The sequence below is a fragment of the Apteryx rowi genome, unplaced genomic scaffold (genome assembly GCF_003343035.1).
Source record: "Apteryx rowi isolate R43461 unplaced genomic scaffold, aptRow1 scaffold_377, whole genome shotgun sequence".
Taxonomy (NCBI): Eukaryota; Metazoa; Chordata; class Aves; order Apterygiformes; family Apterygidae; genus Apteryx; species Apteryx rowi.
In genome coordinates this window covers 389,255-406,418 of record NW_020450274.1, presented here as the reverse complement: position 1 = coordinate 406,418, position 17,164 = coordinate 389,255, and the positions used below count along the sequence as shown (strand labels likewise).

The 17,164-nt window shown below is 42.4% G+C and overlaps 1 protein-coding gene across 1 annotated transcript in view; it reads right to left on the bottom strand.

The window, feature by feature from the left end:
* The window catches only part of THBS4 (thrombospondin 4), a 36,277-nt gene extending 20,382 nt beyond the window's left edge, over window positions 1-15,895 (bottom strand). Inside the window, exons 1-7 of the mRNA XM_026073735.1 lie at window positions 15,880-15,895; window positions 13,410-13,613; window positions 9,331-9,578; window positions 8,132-8,237; window positions 3,066-3,148; window positions 2,434-2,485; window positions 860-1,032 (exon numbers count right to left, since the gene is read on the bottom strand). Of these exons, the coding sequence (XP_025929520.1) occupies window positions 860-1,032; window positions 2,434-2,485; window positions 3,066-3,148; window positions 8,132-8,237; window positions 9,331-9,578; window positions 13,410-13,613; window positions 15,880-15,895 (882 nt within the window). The remainder of the gene's footprint in view (window positions 1-859; window positions 1,033-2,433; window positions 2,486-3,065; window positions 3,149-8,131; window positions 8,238-9,330; window positions 9,579-13,409; window positions 13,614-15,879) is intronic.
* Window positions 15,896-17,164: the final 1,269 nt, after the last annotated feature.

Here is a 17,164-nt window from a genome sequence, read left to right as displayed (position 1 = left end):
GCAAAGCAAACTAGCAGTCAAAGCACATCTCTTGCTGGCTCAGAAGGGGAAAGAGGAAGTGCTTTTGCTGTTTTACATCACTTGGTAAGTACTCTGATAGTACTGGGTTATCCACGAGCACAATTAACAACCTAATTCTCCTGGTTCCCTGGTCTACGGTATCCACACGTTTCTCCACAAAAATCAGTAAAGGGTAATGGCAAAAGTCATCATACCAAAAATACATGGTGAAGTGATAGGCTGTTTTGTTTTTTGTGTTAAGTGTTCTGAGTAAACGTCACTTATTTCAATTAATAACTCAGGATATATGGTCCTCAATACAAACAAGCTCTGAATTTCTAACATATAGCACAAGAAATAAAACAGATTTAAGTCAACCTTTCCAGCTTTCATTATAACCATAAAGAAGCAAAAGGAAGTGTAACATTAAATGTTCATTTTTTGTCATAGACCTTTAAGGTTAAGCTGAAAGCATGGCAGCCCATAAGGGGTGAACAGAGGACTGGTCTCCACAGCTGGTTCAGTAGCACTACAATTAAAAGAAACAAACCCCATATCAACAGGAAGGGCTTCCGCAAGTCAGCCCATAACAGAAGATGCTCTTTAAACTCCTAAAAGCATTAAACTCCTTTAAGTAATTTCTCAGCTCACCAGGGTATTCCACGTTTTCACCCATGTAATTTCCACAAAGTTGCAGCAACAGCAAAACAGGGGGTAGAATCAAGTCAGAATATTCACTGTGCAAGCAGTCAGCAAATGCTGAAGACACCAAGCATTAGCAACCCATTACTGTGTAAGAAACCAGCAGTTTTTAATCTTTTTCTTTTTTTGTTTAGTTCTGTGAAAGTCACTGTTTTACCTCATCGATATCTGAGCACGTAACTCCGTTCCCTGTGAGCCCTTCAGGGCAGGGGCCGCACTGAAATCCCTCGGCTGTCTCCGTGCACCTGACCCCTCTGAAGCAGGAACTGGCTTCGCATTTGGGTTTAGGGCGCCTAGGAGGGGGAGTTGGAAAATTCACAGTTCCCAAACCTTTAACACAGAAAGAACAGCCGTTTTAGTCATTAAAAGAAATATCCATCATGGCTTGCGGCTGGCAAGCGCTCTGCAGAGATCCCCACGGTGCTGCTCAGGGGGGATTGTGTTTCTGCCCCTCGCGGGGAGGCTGCAGGAGCTACCAGCTGCACTGGGGCTGATGAGACTTCATGCTAGGAACAGYCCCACAGCATGCCAAGCCTCCAGACAGTGGAAATTAAGCCTATTCCGTTAGGTCTGCATGCTGCTCTTGACTACACATGGGAGCCCTCCTGCTAGATTTGTCACAGCACAGACCTGCTGCTGGGCAGGGGAACGAACCTGTGCAAGCCAGGGACCTCAGAAGGCCAAAAGCATTCTCGAGAACTGAAGTTTCATGGTACAAGGCACTCCTCAGGCTAAATCAGCAACACCATCCCTTCATATGAAAAACAGTGCCATGATTTCACAAGAGCAAAATCTGACCATCTACAATGACAGGGAACAAAGCAGCAGCAGTTGGCAGCAGGTGGGATGCACACCAGGACAAGCAGTACACTGGTTCACATACACAGAGGCCAGCCCTGGGAAAAAGCAACATTTCCAGAGACTCTGGCTGGTGCTGAACCTTGGTACCGACGTATGGGCTACATCTTTGCAACTGCATGATTTAAAGACATTTTCTCTGGTACTTGCATAGGAAGCTTAATCTGGCTGGAGCTCAAGTGAGATAAAATATTTTGATGAGGCTGATAGTTTGGGAGAAGTGATTAACTAAAAGGCCTAATGAGTTTAGGTCTACCATGCCACCCCAGGAGGGAATATCTTTGGTTTTCATAGCCAGTGTATGCATGTTTTGATTGCCAGTTGTGTAGGAGGGCCATGCAGTGGCGTTTGGGAAGGCATTTATGTCTTCCATTTAGCCAAAAGATGGCAACTGTTTCATTTGGATCTTACTGCTGTTAACCAGTGATTACCTACTCAGAATCAGACTATCTTCAGGTGAAATCCATGGGATCTTCCTGAGCTTGAAAATACCAACTGTTACAGAATAGGATTCCTCACTTATCCATCCACTACAACTGGTGATGAGAATCTGAAGGCAATGTCTCCCTCCCAGGGACACATGGCACAGCTTTGTGGCAGCACAAGAAGTGAGATTGAAGAGCGAGGTGGCACTGCTTGGTTTAGAGGGTTTTATTCCCCAGTAGGTGATTGTCAGGGGTACAGAAACTGAAAGCTTTTTCTCCAGTGGAAATCTATTTGAAATTTGTGTCAAATACATCTAGAATTTTAGACACATTAATTCTGATTACATCAGATTTATTTGGTTTCTGAAGAGTACTTTTTAAAAAATAGTTTTAAAGTGACTGTATATCTCATCTGGTTGCCTTTTACAGGCAGTACAGCAATACTTACCACATGCTTGGCACTCAGCTATGGTATTTCTCAGAAAAGTTGTTTCCTTGACCTTCAGGATATAGAAAATAAACATTTTTTGGATACAGGCAGCTTCAGTTTGCATCTAGCTGCCAGAAGAACCATTATCTTCTTCCCCAAGACACCACTCAAACCATGCTACATACGTACTACATCTTGAAATGAGTTACTCTTCATACTCCATGAAACTAAGCTCAGTGATAATGGTCATAATTCAGTTCATCCTTCATCAAGGGAACCTTTAAGAATGACACGCTTAACTAAAGGCATGTGCCAGCAAATCCAGCTCTGAACAACKGGAACAAATTCAATTTCAGTTCTGTGCAACGGACCTACCTCTGTCTATCAAAAGGCTAGGGCAGCTGCTGTAGTTCTTCTCCACTTAAAACACCAGGTTTTCTGGATCTGAATATGCAAGTCACCTGCACTGCCACATTCAGCGAACCTTCACAGCATGCGCAGGACCTATACAGTTACTTCTTCTCCACTGTGCCATGCCTCTGGGGCAATGAACTCCACACGCTTATTTTTTATTGCTTACATGAATTCTGCCCTGTCCCTATTAGAAGTCATGAGCTTGGAAATTTCACGCTGAAGCCCTTATACAGTACCTGTTGTCTGAGAAGGTCTTTCACATCTCCCAGTATTTGATTCATCTGCATCATCTGACCCATCAGCTGCCTATTAAAATCACCTGCAGGAAAACAGTAATGAGAAGAGTGCACAATGCACATAAGTCTCCTTCATTTGACATGATCATTTCTGAGATACAAGCTGGAATCATCTTAAAGAGCCAAGGAGGGGGGACATTACTGTTGCTTAAGTCCTGTAGGAATGCTTAAAGGAAATACGATATTTCCATGGTATATCCAAGAAACAGGCAGAAAAAGCAAAAACTTCTCTACAGAGAGTAAAGCAATATATTTCTAACACTATTTCAGTGTCTAACAATATTGGCAACTAATTCTACTCATGTTACTGATTTCTCCCAGGCCTGAGACCTGCAACCCTGTGCGAAGCTTTATGGTTTCAAGACTGAAAAGGAACTTTTTTGTGATAATCCATTCAGGGGAACCAAGAAATATATGTCAATATAATGGCTAGTAACCCCATGTAAGTATATTTTGTGTCACTACAATCAATTCCTGCTTATTTTTTAAAGAGAAGCCACTCGGCATTCCAGGCGAGTTCGTGGTGCAGCTCTGATCATGCATCAAAAGCAGCCCCTCTGACCAAAACAGCAGTTTTAATACCTGCAGCCCTCATGTGGCTTTTCTTCCTGTTGCAGCTCATCTTACCGTACACAAGTTCCACAGCTGCATTCGCTTCTGGTGGATGTAGAGCAAGGGCTGCCTCATTCACAAGGACTCACAAAACATCCACTCAACACACTAACAAACATGCACCAAAAACCAGTTCTCAACATCAAATAACAAATTAAAGACCTCTAACAAAAGAGCAAAAGCTATAACTATAGCAAGCCATAGAGGAGGAGCAGAACCAACCCAAGTTTTTCACACGAGACGCATTCGTTAAATGAAACATTAGTTTTGACCCGATGACACAGAAGCAGCATAGAGTATGTTTAACATAGTAACACCCTGTTCTTTGTGTTTGTAGCTCCCTGCTGAGTTTGTAGCTCTCTCGAGCAGTTATTTGTTTACTTCTCTAAGTACGTATGTCAAAACAAATTTCATAAATATATGCTTTTTTACATTCTAGGCAGGCAGGGTGTTTTGATATCATGTCCAGTCGCTTCAGGGAGGTTTATTCATGTGTTACTTGCATGAGTATTGAAAGCCTACATGAAAAATGTTTTTCTTAATGTTTACCTCATTGTTTTGTACTTCAAAGCATTTCTAAATGTTTCTTGATTTCAGATTTTCTCATTAAAACACTAAACAAGTTTCAAGACTTGGGAACCACCTGCTCTAGAACCTGCCTCCATTCTAGTCCCAACCTTCTCTTATTTTTATTTGGGGAGGAAGGCAGCAAGACTTAAAATCATTGGTATTTCAGAATCCCATAGTGGAACCTGACATGCAGACTGTCAAAACAGATGTAGGGGTTTTTTTTGTTTTGCTTTATTTTTTTAAACGAAGATTGGCTTAGGCTTTATTGATTGCAATCTGCAAAAAAATTCTCAAGATTTCAGATGCTTCTTTGTTGGCTAGCATCTAAATAAAAAACAGATCTATTTTGTACAGTTAAGTTTTGCAGACTTTTAAACTTTAAGGTGGACTAAACAGGTTATAGTGCCGTGAATTATACACACTGTTTGCAAATTTAGACAGCAAATCATTACGACAAACAGAAAGATTTTCCATGATAATTTTTTTCTCTTTTTTCCTCATTTAAAGCCAAATCCCATGGTAGGCACCACCTGTAGCAGAATGACTGATGAACCATGGCAAGAGGTAAACTTCAGAGAGGCCTTTCTCTTGAAACTTGAGGACTGCTTGGCCGTAGTGTGCTGCATGGTAGCATTCAGTGGTAGCTTCTCCCAGGAGGGAGCGGGGCAAGCCAAAGGTGCAGCCTGAGGCTATACAGTTTCCTGGTCTTATCGCTTGGTCTCTCTCATCCACACCCCATCTACTCAGGTGACTCCCCAGTTCAGCTTGTGTCCAGTTCCATATTTTGAAATGGTAACAACTTGGATAACAGGATGGCTTTCATGGCAATAACGAAATTCAGAGACAGATCTGAAAAATTACTGTCCAACAGAGAACTGAAGTCTCTTGACATGCTTATTCTCCATAAACCTGAGGTCATGACAGTGACACAAAGTGTTCAGCTCAAGAAGCTACCCTGTCCTACTCTTTCCTGGTTTCAAACCCTAGGCAGGACCTTCTACAAGGCCCTGGATTTGGAGCAGGTGACCAGCTCTGTTGCACAGCTAATCTGATCAGACTGGGTGACACACAAACACTAGCCTGGGAGACTGCAGGCCCCTGTATAATGCTTCATAGACACATCAGCCTTTCTTCTAGCCCTCTTGGGAGCAATACTGGCTTGAACACCCCACTGCAGGTCATCTGACAAAGTCAGAGTCATGAAGTGTCTTTCAAAGAGATTTTGGTTACTCAGTCAAAATCAGAGACCCAGCCATGATTAAAGTACGGATGATGGTTGATAATTGAACAGTCTGCTGTCTGTCTGTAACCTAGTACCCAAAGAAGGTGGATGTATAAGTTGCTCATACAAGATGCAAGGGGGCATCAAAGGGAATTGTGAAGTGGCAGGCTCAAAGTAAACAGAAGAAAATACTTCCTCAGACATGTAATGGATTCTTTGCCAGATGTACTCAATCACACATTCAAAACAGACCAGACATATCATCTATTGAGTACAAAGCACAAAGACTCCACCTCTGGGTCAAGAGATCCATATACCATGAATCGCTGGAGGCCAGGAGAGCATTTGGGAAAGCAACACTATAACCGCACTCTCTTATACTCTTCTCTTTGGGTCCGTGACAGTATACCAGACTAAAAGAATCTTTGGTCTGATGCAACACAGATATTTTTATTTTTCTACGTTATGTCAAGTCCAGCTACCCTAAATGAACTAGATGAGCTTCAAAGGTCCCTTCCAACCTGAATGATTTTGTGATTCTGATTACATGTGGCATATTGATCTTATCTACCAAAAAGAATGTGTCTTGCACCATATTTTCCTGCCCACATGGGAAGATTTGAATACCCATGTTCAACCTCTATCTGATCATAATAATCTCACCTCACAGCTATACTGCTTAGCTGTCTCAGCCTCACAGACTGAGCACTGAGGGACTGCTGCTGCCACAGTAGTGGCAATGATCAGGACTCTCAGTCAAAGCCAAGTACCATTATTCAGGTCCTAAGCTCTCACACACGTTTTCTGATTAATATAAAAACACACATACCCATGCTTATACCAAGATACATAAGTGTCATATCCCTACACAGCTAAGCACTTGCATTCCTGCTTTTTCCGGCTAAAGAAAAAGTTGTGGTTATCTGATATATTGTTCCTGTAAAGGGCACCATGAAACATATACAATGTGCGAGGCAGCTGAGTAAATATTGCTGTTGGACACTTGCACCTCTTCCTTCTGTGGATTTGACTACGCAGACTTTGAATATATTCATGTGAGGGTTTTTTTATTTAATATGATACTAATTCCATTTGAAGGCTATACGCAATTGAACTTGAGAGGCCAGTCCAAAAAGCTCAGCCAAGTGTAGGCAGTCAGGGAGACAGTATCTCCCTGTATTACTATGGTTTGAATTATTGATCAATGAGCAGAAAGTTACAAATGAGAACAAGTGTGCAATTTGGAAATCTTGCTCACCGAGCTGTGAGTTTTTCCAGGAGGAAACACCGAATTACCCTTCCCTTCTATCTGCAAATGCCTGTTGATTTAAGGAAAGAGAGACCTTTGATAATAGAGCTCTTCATATTTTTTGCCTAGGTGTATAAATGTTAAGGAGCAAGAAAACAGAAGTGTGTGCCACAGATGATTTACATAGCTAAAAGGCAAAACAGACACCGTCATCACTGCACAGCACTGATGCCCAGATTCATGTAATGCACCCAGGATGGTCTCATATCAAAATTTTGTGTCTTGTCTCCCAATGGCATTGAATCTATTTTAATCAAAAATAGCAATGCTGCAGTTTTCTGGAGGGTGAGGGGAAGGGTGATAGAGAGAGCAAGCTTCTCAGGGATGCTATTTCAAACCTTAAACTCACATTTTTTATTTCATTGTTGTCACATATCAACATACTGCATGCATAGCATGAACTCGTTGCATTCCCTCGCACCCACACTAGAAAGGCAGATTGACAGGGTTGGGGAGGGCGTGCCGGTGGGGCAGTCTAGTCCAGGTTTGCTCTGTTGAGAAGCTGGAGAGCACCCTCCCCTGTCACCAGGGAGGGCACCCAGTCCCATGGGACCTGCAGGAACTCCCACAGCCACAGCTCCTTCCTTTCCTCTCTATTCCTAGCTCAATCTCCACAATGGGAGGTAGGAAAGAAACTGGTTTGAAACAGATTTCCAGTCTGGCAGGTGAACAAAAGCATCAGCTAGCTTGCGGCAGGACTAGCTGATGCCTTGGCACAGCTTTTCCCACAGGGACTCGTGTGCTCTCTTACAGCAGCACCAACGCTCTATGGTCCCCATCCTCACCTCATCCCTTCCCCTCTCCTGAGCACCTGATGATCAATAAAAGGTGAGTACTGGCCATGTGGACAAGCGCACTGACAGGTCTTGCTCCTCTATCCATCTGCCTATTTTCATAAAGCCTGTAGGAGTGTATCGCCTTTAACACTACTTACTGTTTGCAAGTCCAGTTTGAATAGTTAAAATATTACTAAACTGACACACACAGAGCACAATCATGTAAGTTGTACTGTCTTATGAAATTAGGCTAAAAAGCCGCTTTTCATCACCACAGACTCTTCTTTCACTAGGCCAACAACTCATTGCTTTGTCACCTGCAACTGTGCGATTGTTTTCTTCTTCAGACTGAGCTGTTTCTAAAATTTTCAGGATATTATCATGGCTGTAATTCAGTCAAAAAACATCATTACTCATCTACAGAGTTTCTCCACATTTTTAATATTAACCACGATAGCTTCTTTGCATTGATATCCTAAGGAATCAGAGCATTTTAACTCGCAATTGCAGGCCTTACCGGTGTACTGAGGAACAGGTTCAATTTGTTGAAGGAAACAATCCTGCAGATTCCCCACTTGGGCAAGTGATCCTCCTGTTACCAGCTTCAGCTCATCTAGTGTATCCTGGAGTCACAGGAGAAATTGAGAGATCACAGTTCTGGTACAATAATGGGAAAAATATGAAATACTGGTGGAAGTAAATTAATTCTTCAGACAGGATCTCCATTTCCTAACATGCAGAGCTCCTACACTGTCCCTTCAGGACCCACCCATCACCATCTGAACTGTAATAAAATCCCAAATTTTTTTCACATAGCTGTGGTTTTGTTCTGTTTTGTCTTTTTTTTTTTTACTATTTAAATTCATACAATATCATACCAGGAAGTTCACATATTTTTATATCCGTAGTATATAAAAATGATTTTTTGTTGAAATGAATCCAGAGCATTCTTTTTCCCCTCTCAAACAGGCTCACATTCCCATCAGGAATGTGGGCACCTTAGTAATTCTCCACATAAAGGGGCTCATTTTCTAGTCTGCAATGAAACCAAGGGAGGGGGCAACCTTGGGGCAGAATGCCTTTGCACCTAATGAACATTTTGCATTAACAGCAATGATGGAAGATGTCTGTGGAACATGCTGTTCACCCTGGACTGCTGATATGGAAATGACAGGAAGCAACACCAAGCCCCTGGTTGGTAGACAAATGCAGAAAAGTTATTGTATTGAAACAGCTGGGGTTTCGACTCTCATCTATCACCAGGTGAGTCCCCCTCTTTTGTCTCGTCAGTCCACGTGGCTTATTGTGAAGATGAAAGCCACATAGACAGTCAACTGTTGCTCATGCTGAACAGCCATAAGAAGCTCATGAAGAGCTGCCCTTATTGGATCAAATAAGAGCTTACAAAAAGTCTGATTCCTGAGAAACACCTAGACTGCAGCGAGGGAGGCTGAAAATTTTAAATAAGCTAAAAATTGTTTTTACAATGAATAGCAAAACTCTTACTGGCTAAGATTTCAACGAGGCTAAGATTTCACCTGTTCCACAGTGAACTTGTTTACATTTCTTTCACCGATTCTTTTAATACTCAAGTATTACTAAAGCACCATCATACAGAGTTTGGCTGCTGTGAGGGCAGAGGTCTAGACTCAGTGATCCAGAGGGTCCCCATTGGTCCCTCCAAGTGCTCAGGCTGCTTCCAGTTTTCCTGCTCACCTGTGACTTCTTCTGGAAAGTGCGCAACTTTACCAACGCCGACATCTGAGACAGAGCTGAAAATGCTTTTGGTAGGTCCCAAAGGGCACCTACTTGCAGGCAGTCCAGATACAACTCGATTGTGCTCGATCCCTGCTGCAGGCCACTCAGCCTCAGGAGGACAGCATGGGGTTTCCCATCAGCCAGCTGGATGTTGCTAAAGATGACGGAGTTCAGCCTCCCATCGCTCTTGAGATAGCGAAGTGCCACTAGTACAAAATACACAGAATAACTATGAGAGGGTAGCAGATAATCCAAGCCTGATCAAGGAAGATCCTGTGGAAAACTGTCATGGCTCTGGTGTTTATCCTCATCTCAGCTTTGGTAAATGCATCCCATATGCAGATATATGTGGTAAGAATAAATGGGACATAGACTCCAGAGCTGGATTACCAGGGCTCTTGTGCGGCTCCCCATTGCTGCCTGCAGAACATTTTCCACTGCTTTGTCCAGGCCTTTTTAAATGGCTGAAATGAGGAAGCACATGTCACCTTAAAGGGTAATGTGCTAAAATATACAGTGATAAAGATAATGGGCATAGCTGACATACTGACAGTCATCCCTTTGAGAGATATATATCAGATAGCCCTAGAATTACTGTGTAGCAGAAATGTACCACTAGAACATCAGTTTCAGTAACACATATTGCATTAGGTGAAGCTGGCTGACAGCCGTCATTAAAAAAACAGAACCAAGCAGGAATTATCTACAATTCGTTGTAACAAATAGTACATGAAAGCAAACTGTAAGCCAGAAAAGACAACCTGCCCCTAAAGACGACTTACCCTCCTCTCCTTTTGGCGCAGCTAGAGAATATATAATTATTTTACAGTGTTAAACAGATCTTGTTTTAAGGATCCCATTTTAAAGATCCCAGCCTGCATGTCTCTCATTATTTCCTCACCTAACAGTTACATGCATTGGGGAGTCAAACTGCACACATACTGAGCATCTAAATAGCTAAGTACTGGCTTTTCTGAACATCTGTTCAAAGTTCACAGAGAGCTGCCACTATTGCATCAAGTGAGAGCTCACAAATACTCTGACCTTCAAGAAACACCTAGACTAAAATGAGGTCACATAAAAATTGTGGATACAGCAGAGGGCAAAAACTCTTAACAGCTTCAGAGAGAGCTTCTAATAGCTTCTAATGTCTAGTGAACTCACCCTCTTTCTATTTGTTTAGTAGCAAAAAGACAGGAAGATGATTTGTTAATGTACCCTCCTCGATGCTGTGATATCTGTTAGTAGGGAACATGTAGCTAGTAACTCAGAAGATCCCTGACAATCTTTCTAATTGCTTGGTCTAATGACTGAACAAACCCAGATTTATACCAGCATGAACAGGGCAGAACATGTCTTCATCTTTAAAGTGTACACTAGTGCTTAAGTCCCAGCAGCTGCGATCAATATCTGGAATGTTTTCACTTCTATGTTAAAACGCTGCCAGAGCTGAGATTTCCACAAAGGTGCATGAGGTCACCAGTAACTTGCTAAAAGGTAGCATTTGTTGGCAAACTCAAAGATCTGGCAAGACAGAGTATGCTGCAGGCATTTTACTTATGTGAATACTCTGTACACCGGGTTGTATGAAAGCAAGATCCTTGGATCTGGGCCCTGCATACAGAGTGACCAAATGCAGCAGCCAGAGAAAGAAAGAAGAGATGGTGGCAGGGCCCAGAACGGACCGATGGCGACCTGCCAGAATAGTTGCAGGACAAGGAGCAGTCTGGCTTGGAAGGAAGATCAAAAATTCCTTCCTCAGTCAAAGCCAAACATCCACCTGGTAAAGCAGAATAGGCTTTTGAAGGGACATTTTGCTGGACCACAGCCTCAGTAAGACTTAACCCATCTAAGCCCCTGCATTACCTGTCTACTGCTAGGATATTCTACACTGACACTCCTGAGAGTAAGTGACTCACCTGCACCGTTTAAGATACAGATTTTCAATGAAACTATTAATCCAGTAAAATAGGAACTGCTTCACAGAGTTGCTAAATTACATCAGTTTTATGTATTTACTGCTATTTGTTCTAAGAATGTATCATTCAAAAAGGACAAGAAACCCCTGGATCTATTTGAGACTTTGCCTCTGTGAAGTACTTTGGTTTAACCAAAACAAGTTAAGCAGTTGCCTAGTAATTTAGATGCACTTAAAACATCTTAACTGAAGCATATACCAATTTATCTTGTATCAATAAGACACATTTATCATAAACTGGTGAAAGCAAGAGTTAAACCAATTCACATAAATTGAATGGATAAAATGGCAAAAGTTCTAACATCATGTATGTAAATCAGTGCATCTTTCCGGGCCAGGCAAGACCTTATTATAGACTTAGCAAATCAAAGGCAAAAATAATTTCATCTAAAAATTGTGCTGTAAAATGTTCAGCTATTGCTAACATATTTACAATCAGATACACCACAACAAAACCAGAATGTGAGCAAAACATTTGGAATGTAGTTTTCAAACGTGGCACTGTAAAAAATAACTAAGGCCTGCTTTGGGCTACTTAGATCAGAATTTGGGTGCGTAAGTGGAAATAGCACGCAGAGGGAGCACTATGCACGCATGCACCGTTCCAAAAGCCTAAATATTTTGACTTCAGATTTTGCTAAGATGCCAACATTGGCTCACCACTTAAGTGATGATCTCCAGGCTTGAGAGGATCAGAAACAGCCCCCACACTCCATGCTTTCAGCTCATGTGATGGTCTCCTGAATGCAGTTTAATTTACCGTATGAAGTAGCCATATGGGACACTTGACACTTCCAGAGAAATCATGTGTGAAGACACTGTGAAACACTGCCTACTACTTTCACACTGTCATATGTCTTAAGCAAGGTGCACTAAAATAATAAGGAGGCAAAGAGATCTCCATGGTACAGCTGAAGAAGCTGAGAAAAACCTTCCTCTGATTAGACCTTTACAACAGTTAGCTTACAAAAGTCCTCCATCTACTCAATGTATAAAGGACATGGGTCACTGCCAGTACAAGTTTCTTTATATTGCCTATATATATATGCCCCCATCCTGTCACAGACACTTCTCAAGTACAATACAACCAAATACACCACGGACGAAAACAAAAGAAACTTTGTGACTTTGTACCAAAAAGCCTCTTAAGTCTGTTACTTAAATCATATCTATATATGGTATACACAGATATTAGGCAGGAGAGAGAGAGAGAGAGAGAGAGAGAGAAAACATGCAATATATCATTTATTTAGCAATAAAGTCAGTCAAATTTAGAAATTGCAAGACAGTTACTGATAGAGTTCTCAGTATATGAGACTCAGCTGCCTGATTATAACATTAGCAGAAGCAAATCGTATCAGCAGTGAAGTCAATGGAGCAATGATAATTTTCGCCACTTAATGATTTTTCATCAAACCTTAATATTGCAACATATCCCAGATTTGAGACTGCTCTGAGACTCTGAGAGAGTAATTAAGTTCTCAGTTTCTAAAAATCTGCTCAAGTTTCTGCTTTGACTGTTAATGAACTGATTCCCAGAAGCAAAGGACAAGCATTTCAATTCACCCGAAAGATCCTGCAAGCGCTAGGAATGTTTGTCTTGCACAGTCACATCTAACCTCCAGGGAAGAGGCAACAAGTACCCGCCTTTCATATGCATGAGGCAGCATGTGCGTGTGTCCCGCACATTCCTGAGTAACAAGAACCAGTGATTGTCCCAAGGGGAAAAAAATAAAGAAAAACAACTTGACTCCTTCCTCCGATACTCCTTTCTCAGCATGCCTCAGAGCAGGCTGCACGGCAGAGCAGAGACACCCGCTGACTGCCGGATGTGCTCCCCGGCCAGGAGAGCAGCGTGCCCTCGGGGAAGGAAGCACAAGGGGAGCGAGAGAGGATGCTCTCAATGCCCTTACCTTGTGAAGAGGCTCAGTGGCGACAGTACGCAACAGGAATGACTCAAGCACAAAGGTTAATCACACGGTTTTCAATGGCCATCCATAACACACCAATAACTATGGATCCAACAGGAGTTTTCCCCTACCTACCTCAAACAACTCACCTTTATTCACCCGTCCCATTACTGTAAATTCAAAATACTTGCTGTTGTCAGCAGACGAATACAGGCCAAATATGGTGGCTGTGCTCTTTGACTGCAGGTTGAATGTTGAGAGCAAGTACACATCATTCAGTGTAGGATCGCTGAGAGCTTGTTGCAGAAAGTTTGTTACCGTTCTCTTGTTGGAATAAGAAAGAAGATCAAACACTGAAAAATAAAATGGTTTTAACAGCAGTTTAAGTACAATAGCGAGCTAAGAAGAATGTAGTCTGAAGCTTGTTTATCCCCCTGCCACCTTTTGAAAAATGCAAAGTTGTCTCTATTTCCGTATGGATAGTTAAACCAATTTATCCTCTCCAAAATGAATAATATGAAAATAACAATGAATAATATGAAAATATTATATAGGTTTTGTGCAACGGATCATCTGTTAGCAACAGATTCCAGAAATTATTGGTAAGTTTTTAAAACAGAAATATCTAGTCTTCAAATTGAAGTTACTCAAATATTTTCAAGTAGATATCTAAGGTTTATCTCTTTTGAGATGCACCTCAACAGAAAGCTTTTTAACCTGTTTCTGTTTTTATAAATGCAAATGCTGATGCTCACATTTCAGTTAGACTCAGAATCTGGCACCAATGTTTTCAGACAGGAGATTTCCAGTACGCTTCTCCTAAGAATCATTTTGATGGTGTCTGGGAGGGCATCAATTAAAATGCTAAAAAGCCAGGTAAGCAATATGATATTCATAACCTCCTTCTCACTTCACTGACTCCTCAGGAGATGCATTACATAAACAAGACTCATCTTTCCTTTTTGGCACAGATAACAAAGAAAGACAGGCCTCACAAAAAATAAGCCTGAAGGCATAGTGAAAGCTGCTTCAAATTTTTCTTTTCAGTTTTTGCACAACGCATTAGCAAAGAGTCTGAATATTATACTCATAAGTATGTCAGCTATGCACCTTATGGCACAGAAACAACAAACTGGGTTTTTCCTCAATGTTGCTAAATCCATGATGTCTCCAAACACCATCAACTATTGCAATAGGTTTCTTGGTAATCTCCTATTTAAACCTACTGCTATTAAAACATCATACATATTATTCTCTTCCAATAAAGACCAACCAATAACTGTGTACAAGGGTTATTTAAATATTAGGATATATTTAGCCAGTCATATGTAACAGTGCCACTCCAACAGACCTGTCATAGCTGGGCCAGATTTTTCTCCCACACCAGCATGACACCACAGAGCGGCCACCGAAGAGCCCTAACACAAGACAGGCAGCAAAGGCATGTGACAGCACGTCGTGCCATGTTCTGACTCATGCCCACGGCCGCACCAGAGTTTAGCTTCGAGGCCAGAAAATGGTGGACCTGTGCAGACGAGTATCCTGTACCCAAACTCAGGTCGGGTCACCTGGACCCCGCACGGTTCCTCAAAGCGAGCCTGCTGACCAGAAGGTCGGGGCCACCCCGCTGATTGAGCATTTCCGCTCTTCACAGGCAGGCGCAGGCTTGTGAGCACTCGGATGGCATTACATGGGTGCGTGGATCTACCCATGTGGCAAACCCTGCTCCCTTAATGGGAATTAGAGCCTGGCTTCATGCTGCTCCCATTGCTCCTTCTGTAGCTTCCATTAATTCGGACACTAACATCATTTCCAAAAAAGAATAATGAAGAGATCTTTTCCGTTCATCTCACAAAATTGTTGAAGCATAGATCTATAGTCTATTTTTAATAGCTTAAGTCTATATTCCTTTTGGGTCCAAGAATCTTGTGACTCTTCAGGACACTACGAAAGATGAATCAGGCCCTTGATTTGCATGCACTTGTAATATTGTCATCAAACAATGAAGAAATGCATATCTGAGAGGGATCTGGTCAAACTGCATGTCTTTCATTCAGTTCAGATCTACAAGCTCTCCTGGACAACTGCAGCTCCCACTGCAACGAGTGATCCAGAGGATGGTGGGGAAAGGCCAGGTACTTCATCGTGTTCGGTCCACAGAGAGCAAAGCACCCACCCAAGCGAAAGACTGAAATGTAACTCATACTCTGTACAACAGCATTTTGCAGGTAACAACCATTCACAAAATACAGCTGTGTCTTCTCAGCCAGAACACCAGAATATAGCACTTAGTCTCTGATAGCAAAAAATAGAGGTATACACTCTGTTCAGTACTTCTAGCTCTACTGACATATTTTATACGAATTCTGATGAGACAAATTAATCTTGGATAGAGTCAAACACTTAAAAATATAAGAAAATATTATAAAGGTAATAATTAAACACTGGCACACTTCCGTCAATGTCTATTTTCCACATTTATGGAACGTACTCATTGAAAATTTTGAAATTTGTATATTTAAATGAATGTTCAGTTTGGTTTGGTAGTTGAGCTCCCATAAAGCACATACAGGCTGCTGAAGGATCCAGTTGCCACTATCAAATCGTTTCTTGAGATACCTCCACTGATGTGCATGTAGACACATTACATGACAGAATTCACCCTTTAGGGTAAATTACTCACACATTAGCAAAAGTGGCCAGCAGAAGAGCAACGGGGTTATGAAAACGCTACATCTTCAGTAGAGTTTAAGGCAGGGACAGCTTTTAGACTCTGCAGAGATAATTGCTTGCTTGGAAGGAATGAGAAAAAAAATCTGCAAAGATTTCATATTTCATTTTTTGAAGAAGAATATTTTAGTTCCTTTCCTTGGAAAGGCAGACTTGAAAACAAACTGATAAAACCAGACTGTGAAACCTGAAAGGCACATGCAGCTGGCTTGAGTTCATGCAGTGAGTGTTGCAGTCTTAAGCTTGTCCCCGAGCACACGTGCGTGCATGCACACCCACCCATGAGACTGAGCCCACCCTGGCACGTCCCAGGGATCTCCCTACTGCTTTCCAAATTTCTTAGCAAAGACCTGCACACCGTCCCATCATAATGCTGGCAAGGGATCAGCTACATCTGGAGAAAGCGGCAAGCCACTTTGGCTCTGTACTAACAGACTAATTCTGTAGTGAGTTAAAAGATGGTGTGAAGCCCTTAAAGGAGAAGGAAGAATGTAGAAATAAAATTAGTGTCACAGGAAAGCAGAGAGCTAAAAATAGATCCTTTCTTTCCCCTAACTCTGCTGCAGTGTTGTATCAGCCTTCTGAGCCCCCTGAAGCTCTGCTCCAGTCACAACTAACTGTAATAACTGCAAACGTAAGCATTACTCCACTCTGTTCGGCACTTTTCAAGATAATTAATGATGCTTTAGACACCTAGGATGAAATCCTGACCTTCTGCAATGATTTCTGTCACTCTAATGAGGAGAAAATTTCACAGCTGAGAGTGAGGTCTTTGGCTGCCCACTGCCTCTGCCAAACTGAAAAAAAATCGGCGTTTCATCGTACTCTCGTCTTTCTGCCTCTGTTCTTTAACGTGTGGTTCTCGACGTGCTTATTAATGTTCTGAAACGGTTTTTCATCAAGAAGGACTTTAAAAAAGGCTTTCGGAAAACGCGGATCAATTAAGCTGACGGGTCCCTTCTAGGCCTGCTTCACCTAAACGGCTCGGGCCGGGCAGCCCGGCGGCAGAGCCGTCGGGGGGCGGCGGGCAGGGTGCACACGCGGAGCGCGGGGCGCCGCGGCGCCGCAGAGGCACGGCGGTGTCCCACGGCATCGCCTCCTGCGCCAAACCCACCCCCGCTGGCTTCGCCGGGCGCTCCGAGGAGGACCGGCCGCCCCGCTCCCGGGCCCGGGC